Here is a 7,589-nt window from a genome sequence, read left to right on the forward strand (position 1 = left end):
CGAACTTCTGCTCATATTTTAATGTTACTTTAATTAACTATCGCCTAACACCAACTAACCTCTAGCTTTTTGGATAATTATGTCATGAAAAAATACAATAAAGAGACGATTTTTACCAAATTAATCAAATGTTTCCAATCTTTTATTTTTTAATAAATAATTCCAAAAGGTGTCATTTTTAAGATCACTTTCAATAACTTTACAAAATAATACTGTAAATAGATAAATAGGTTTAGGCAGGTATTAAGCTAAATTGTTTGTATATAGTAGAGTATAAAATACGTGCCGTAGATATGTTATTGCAAGGATTATTATTTACATGTTTTATTGCCCCCGTCAAAAATCGAACTTCCACGTATGAGCTAAATGCTCTAACTATTACACCATAAAAGCAGTTGTCTGCTATATTTCTACTACTTCTCATATGATATGGTTATTACTTAAAAAGTAAACTAAATGGTTTTTACACTGAACTACTTCCGATTTTCCGTTCAGCAATAACACTATACACAAATGTCTGTCTAAATTATTTTAGATAAAAAAAATATGTGAAAACTTTGTACATGCCTTTAAAATTTGAGAGTTTCCCTCGATATCCCCCATCTTATCCTGACTTTGTTCCAATGGGACCACCCCGGAAGTGCACTCTTTCGAATAAACAAATAATTTTGAAAATCGGTCCATAATTGATGGCGAAATCGGTGAACATACATTAATATATTTCCATTCAAACATTAATATAGTTCGGATATATATATATATATATATATATATATATATATATATATATATATATATATATATATATATATCCGAACATAGAACCTACTCCTTTTTTGTAGTCGGTTTAGGTTTAGTGCTAAGAATGTTAAATAAAACATAATATCATAAACCTTATATCATCAATATTATTAAGAATACGCATCTGCCCAATATTTATTCTCATTTATGCCCTTTAAATATAAAACTTATGTAATAATTTTAAATCCAAAACAGTAAAACTGTTTACATACTAAGATATCAAAATAGAATTATTGGTTGTCTAACAAACAAATAATGTTAGTAACTACATATAATAAGGACTAAAAAGATATGATGTCATATGGAAAGAATATTTATAGATTTTTCAATAATTTTGGAATATGATTAAAAAACTATTATATTTATTAAAAAGCCATGTCTCTTCTGGTTCTGTTTACTCTTTTTTCTTTCTCTGTTCTGTGCCGTAGTAATCTGTCTCAAAACAATAACCTACTTTGTTGTTCTTCTAAACTATTTGTTTACTGTATTTTTGTCATGAAATAGCTTCACTCTGTAGCCACAACTTTCATCATTCTACGCGAATCTGTTGGTAAGACTAGGATGCCACAACTCTTGAGCGTCATCTACTATTTTCTTCCTACTTCAGTTCCAATTACTGAACAATTTTGGAATAAAAATACGCTTACTACAGCATACATTATTTTTTAATAATTAAAGTCGATGAATGTTCCGGAGATTGAGATAATTGTCTGATACATTTATATTTTTTTATTACAAAGCCACAGCTATTTCTTGCTAAAAAGGATTACCATCTGAAGAATTTAGGATCATATGATTTATATTATATATAATATTTTATCCCTATATACTCCAATATTAAAAAAATAACATAGTATAATATTATAATATTTTAAAACATATATGAAAAATACTTTATAAGTAATCTATTAAACATTTGAATATAAAATAGTATATAACAGTACATAGTCATTTATCATAATTCAATACAGAAAATAGATACAAATTAAAATATAAATATTTAACTAAACTTAATCAAAAAGCTAAGTGAATCCAGTTTAAAAGGATTTTAATAAATAACATGTGAAATAAACCATGAATTTGTCATTTAAAAGACAAAAAGGTATTTTTAAAAAGGAACTTTAAAGCCAATAAATACACAGGCTTTCATCATTTCCTGAAGATCTGCTAAGTTTTTACTAGGTTTTGGATATCGAATTTTATCAAGTGCTTTAATTATCCTTCCATATAATTTTTCAATTTTTTCTGAGTCTCTTTCCATAATTATTTTGAAATCTTCATTCGATACTGACTCTTCGCCATATTGTGGCAAAGACTGATAACAGGGATAGTCATGTTCACATGCATCACAATTACATACAAACTTATACTGATCTTTCAATGAATGTTGTCTTTCTTGTTTAGTCATTAAAGCATAATGGTAGCTAAAAACAGAAAATATATTAGTAGAAATTCCTAAATAAATTCTTGTGTTACAGTATTGTTTCTACCAGGCATTGTTGCAAATAGTTGGCTGAAAAAATTATTTTCATCAATTTACACAACACAAAAATCCAGTGCAATTTATTTTTACATTCATTTGACATTTTCCAAACGTCTATAATCATGTACAGAAAATGATTTGTAAATCAATATACATGTTCAAAATGACACCTCCGCAGAATTTTTGAAAAAGTAACTGTTGAAAATTACAACACTATGTATAATTAATTAAAAGAATTAATTTACAGGTCTCACATTTTCCAAAATGTCGCATAGAAGTACAAAATTCACCAGTGGCTCAGTGATCGGGCTATATTAGCTGATAAAGCATACACAGGTCATTAACAGCATTTATTATACCAAAGGGGATAACTTAAAGACTTATAGATAGTGTAATGAATTATTAAGTTAAGTTCTAAAGTATCCGTCAGAAGTGTTGCATTTACTTGATGTCTCCGATATGCATTTGAAAATGAATCATTTCTACAACCATACATCCAGGTTTTCATTTCATTTATCCATTATTAAACTTTTTAATATATAAAAGCGCATGTGCATATAAATATCAAATAATACTTACCCATAATTATCCAAACATTTTTCTCCTTTTTTAATAGGCTCTAAGGCAATGACAATTGAATTAATGCCACAAGACAGTCTCAAAACATTTGGAGAACATGAATGATTAAACATACTTAAGAATGAATATGCTCCGCTTCCAATACAATTGTAATTCATTGCGTCAATACCTAATTGTTTGGTAGAGTTTTCATTTATAACCTACAATATTACCAATAAAATATATTCAGTTTTGTAGTGCGCGAAAAAATTCGTTCTTGATTTAAAAGTTCATCGCCAAAATATTGTAACGGATATTCTCTCGGGTCAAATTGTATTGCTTGTGTTTAATATTTAATACTTTTAATATTAATTGACTATTAATTAATGTAGAGAAATTTAAAGCTTAAAATTACATCACATTGGGCGTTAGCGTTAACTATTTTCATGTCCGAACTATGTTATGTAGATGTTAGTCAAGTTCAAACACTTGCAGTTACCTGTGCGTCTAGCATTTTCAATGATTATGTACAATGCGCAGGGACAATAACTACTAGTGTGTAGATTAAATACAAAAAACCCATGCTTCTCACATGGACACACATTTCCTGTCCATTATATAAACATAATGCTTTTATCAAGTGTCCTCTATCTGTTGCACCATGTTTTAAAATATTTTCTTGTTTTTTCAATGTGATTATTAAGCTACAACTTTTAACATTAAACCAAATGTAACGATCGAAAAAACGATTTTGATAGTTTTGTGAATTGTCGACTCCGACGATGAGAATATGGATACTACAAAATGTGGGGTAATAGTGTTATGGTTCTGATACTATATCAGCCAATCAAGTGCAGTTGTGTTAAGGATGATACGTGAAATAGTTAAGCGATCTATAATTTAACATAATTGATTCAATTATGACTGACGAATTCAATCAATCCAACCATTTCCTGGATAGAACTGAGTCTATACCATCATGACTACGATTTGAGTGAGTAACCATTCAGTAACCAACATTTACAATATCTCTAAAAAAGTAACTCTGTTTAAGCAATATGTTTAAACATAGTATGAATGCCTCTTACGTGGCAATGTCGAACTGAAACATTTTCCATTGAAACTTATAGTGGTTTTTCAATTATGAAACTAATATATATTATTTTAAATCAAATGTTTGATATGGAACGATGTTTTAAATCTTTAAATTCAGCATTGTACATACTGTAAGTTTACCACACCATTTACTTTGGTCACCACACCGTTGGTATCAAATGCTTCAGAAAACTTAGGATAAACATATTGATGATGATTTCATTGAACATATAAATACAACAATACATGACACTTTGGTAAGTCGAAAAATTTAAAATAGCTAGTTGTAGTAGACAAAAAGCATTAAAGACAATGGCTATCAGTTGTAAACAAAAACGAGACTAAGGGATCATATAACATGACAACATTATACCACATATTACAAAATCCGTAAAAATTTACATAGAAACTTTTAAATAACCTATTCTCTCCTACTCTCTCAATATCCTGCTCTGCAGTATTTTTATTTTTAATGAAAACATCAAACAATAAAGCAGTCTCATATAATAGGGTTAATGGTAAAATAAAATGCTGTTGGATAAACAATCAGTTGAAAAATGGTGCACACAATTTTTCATAGTAAAGCAAATTTGAAAAAAAATCACAAAATTAATATGCAAGAGTTTCAAATTCAAAAATATAAGCACTTACCACTAGGTCTGCATTTATATTATGAAAATTACAGGCACTAGTTTGTCTATGCAATAAAACAAGTTCTTTAAAATTTTCTTCATAATTAGATGTTTCATCAAAGAAATTAGTGTTAGTTTTAAGATAATGATACAAAATCGCTGTTGTTGCGGCTTTTTGAAATAAATCTGAAGCTGTTCTTTTCTCTCTGTTTGTAACTAAATTGTGAATTTCTGTATATCTAAAAAATAGAAAATTGAGATTTGTGGACAGAACACAAGAAGTATTTATTTATTTAATTAGAATAAACATAGCAGAAATTAATTTAATTTATAGTACCGAAAAACTATATAAAAATTGTTAAATTATAGAATAAAATTAAACATTATGAGAATACGATTAAGCTAATGAGAAATTGACATAGCAATTAATGTTACAAATAAAATTGTTAATTATAAAACGCACCTGTCACTTCTATAAATACTGTTTTCTTCCACGGCAGTGAGTGATGATTGGTTAAAATCATCTCGAATTAAAATAGCAATTCTCATTGCGATAAGATCGAGTTTGTTCATGCCGTTATTTCGCAGTGTTACCATAATGGCACATTCATATTTGTGATATTTTTTGTAAGCTTCTTTTTTGCAATTTTGACTGCAATACAGAGCTTGCGTACATCTTTCACATGGAATTAGGTTATAACAAATTTTAAGGCATTCATGACAATGTATATGAAATTCATCTAAAAAATTAATCATATAAGGTTGCGAAAAAAGTAATTTTAATGTTTCTTAATGGATGGTTTTATCATGGTATATATCTAGTAATAATTATTAAATGAAATTATACTATAGTGCGCTTAAAGGTCTAAAAATAGTCCATAGCACATTCTAGATATATCTATATTGCTACCTCTGTAGCAATCGTCAATCGTTTACTAAGTCAAAAGCTATTGCGCTTTGAAAATGGTTCAGAGAAGTCATTTACGTTATATTAGTTCTTTTCCAGAAGTAAAAAAGTAAGGCTCATTGAAAATTGTGTAGTGTTGTAAATATTGTAGAAAAAGTAGATGAGATTCTTAAATTCATTAAGTTCATCTCGCAACATTGCAACGAGATTACATAATAGAAAACAGCTTTGAAATTGTTATCCGCATATATTAAGTGGGGAATATTTGATTGACTTTATTAATTAATAATTGATGATTGAATTTCTATTTGTGAATTTCTGATGAAAGGAAATGAAATCAAGCGAGAATTTTGAAATGTATGATTATGAGCGATCAAAATTTGATCACATAGAATAATGTACTAAAAAAACTGTGATTTAACAGTGGGAATTTCATAAACGATTACAAAGTCCGCATTGAATGAATCTAATCTGATCTGTAACTAATGCTATAGAAACAAGGGATCAGAAAAAAAGTTATCATACATCCACTTACATCTAACTACCACATCTTACTTGTTATAATGGAAAAAAGAGGTTTTTCATTAGCTATAAGATCTCCAGGTTTAATATCTCGAGAAGCTACAACAAATCTTCCTTCTTCTGGGGTATATTTAATTTCTACTGACTTCGAGGCACTCTGTATTAAAGGGTTCTGATCTCCTTTCGGTATTGAAGGTAAAGGTTTGGTATAGTCTATATTAAATTGATATGTTATTAGTTCCAATGCCTTGGATTTCCGTAATTCAATCTTTGGTTTAAGGTCATTAGGATAATTGTTTGATATAGCTTGATTTATGTCCTGCAAAATAATAATTCATATAAGAATATGAGAGAAGATTCCTAAAATATGAAATTATGCCACAGAAAGTGTAATTTAAATTGTTCATCCAGTTTAGCAGTCTAGATAAATAAGAATGCATACAAATTGCATATACTGACTATGAAAAGTCTGAATTCTATAACTTTCAGTTAAAATAAGCATTATATATAGCAGTGATTATAACTTTCCCCACTAGTAACACATGTACAAGATTAATATATCTATCAATTTTACCATTTATGTGATATGGAATATCACAAAGATTGCCCAAATAAACTTTCAATGATTTCACTTTCTAGTATAGTTAGAAACATAATTCCATACTTAGTTTAGCCAACTAACAATGACATTTTATAACGCATGAAAATTATGTGTTTATCAAGTTTAAGTTTACTTCAAAAGTTTAAGAGTACAAAAAATGTATAACTACTCTACATACTTCTATACATTCTTTATAGAGCTTATACTCAAAAAGAACTGCAGATCTATTGGCATAAGCCAATGATATTTCTCTACTATTGTTTTCTGCATGAGCAATACTTTGGGTATACAATTCCACTGCTTCCTTTGGTAGTTTTTTTACAAATTTTTGATTGCCCATTTTCCTATAACATATAAAAACTTATTAATATTTATAACATTTTTTTAATAATAATAATTATATAATAAGATAATAAAACTTCAATTATTGTAAAATACAGTAAATGTTCAATACCTGAAATAATCACTTTTTTCATTACACTTTCTATCTATTATCAAATCAGGCAACATATCATTTTCTAATAGTAAGTCATGAACATAATCCACTTTTTTAGAATCACTAATAATTTGTCTAAAGTTTAGTGATACAGTCAAAATTTCATTTTTAGCCTGTAAGCGTTTTACCAAAGCTTCTTCAATGAAATCTGTAAAATAATGATTAATAACACAAAATGAAATTAAAAAAATAAAGCCTTGGTCCCTTTAACTCAGAATAAATTTAAATTATGGTAGTTTTAACCATTTAAGTCTATAAATATAAAATAGTATCATCTTACCCTCAGACATTTTGGGTAAAAATGGTAATAATTTTCAAAAACTATAAATTAAAAATTATTTAGTTGTATTTAAAGATAAATTTTTACTTCTAACAAATATAGAGTTGTAATATATATGTTTTTAAAAATAAACCATGGTTAATGAAATTTGAAACTATAACCTCACATTAGAAGATGTGAGAATCAAAACGGCTGACTTTAAGCATAAAAGTGG

The 7,589-nt window shown here is 27.7% G+C and overlaps 2 protein-coding genes across 4 annotated transcripts in view; one reads left to right on the forward strand and one right to left on the reverse strand.

Moving 5' to 3' along the window:
- Nucleotides 1–7,589, forward strand: part of RpL38 (ribosomal protein L38) — a 62,347-nt gene that overhangs the window by 29,785 nt on the left and 24,973 nt on the right. The gene's annotated exons all lie outside the window — the stretch shown is intronic.
- LOC143193494 (protein-lysine N-methyltransferase SMYD4) lies at nucleotides 1,449–7,518 on the reverse strand. 2 transcript variants are annotated; one of them, XM_076399759.1, is made up of 8 exons: nucleotides 7,376–7,518; nucleotides 7,054–7,243; nucleotides 6,778–6,943; nucleotides 6,032–6,317; nucleotides 5,033–5,309; nucleotides 4,589–4,808; nucleotides 2,864–3,063; nucleotides 1,449–2,225 (listed from the first exon to the last, which is right to left on the reverse strand). In XM_076399759.1, the coding sequence occupies exons 1-8, from the start codon at nucleotides 7,383–7,385 to the stop codon at nucleotides 1,910–1,912; spliced, it is 1,665 nt and encodes a 554-aa protein (XP_076255874.1). In that variant the 5' UTR covers nucleotides 7,386–7,518; the 3' UTR covers nucleotides 1,449–1,909. The 2 variants fall into 2 exon arrangements, with proteins under 2 accessions (XP_076255874.1, XP_076255957.1); XM_076399842.1 differs by lacking the exon at nucleotides 2,864–3,063 and having other exon boundaries at nucleotides 2,053–2,225; nucleotides 7,376–7,515.

The sequence above is a fragment of the Rhynchophorus ferrugineus genome, unplaced genomic scaffold (genome assembly GCF_030347505.1).
Source record: "Rhynchophorus ferrugineus isolate W39M unplaced genomic scaffold, kcgeb_rfMv2 rfM1, whole genome shotgun sequence".
Lineage (NCBI taxonomy): Eukaryota > Metazoa > Arthropoda > Insecta > Coleoptera > Curculionidae > Rhynchophorus > Rhynchophorus ferrugineus.

What these genes read in the sequence shown, in the direction of transcription:
- LOC143193494 (XM_076399759.1), bottom strand. An exon ending in AGTATTTATAGAAGTGACAG is followed by an intron (nt 4,809 to 5,032) that starts GTGCGTTTTATA and finishes TCTATTTTTTAG; the next exon opens with ATATACAGAAATTCACAATT. An exon ending in ATATAAATGCAGACCTAGTG is followed by an intron (nt 3,064 to 4,588) that starts GTAAGTGCTTAT and finishes GTAATATTGTAG; the next exon opens with GTTATAAATGAAAACTCTAC.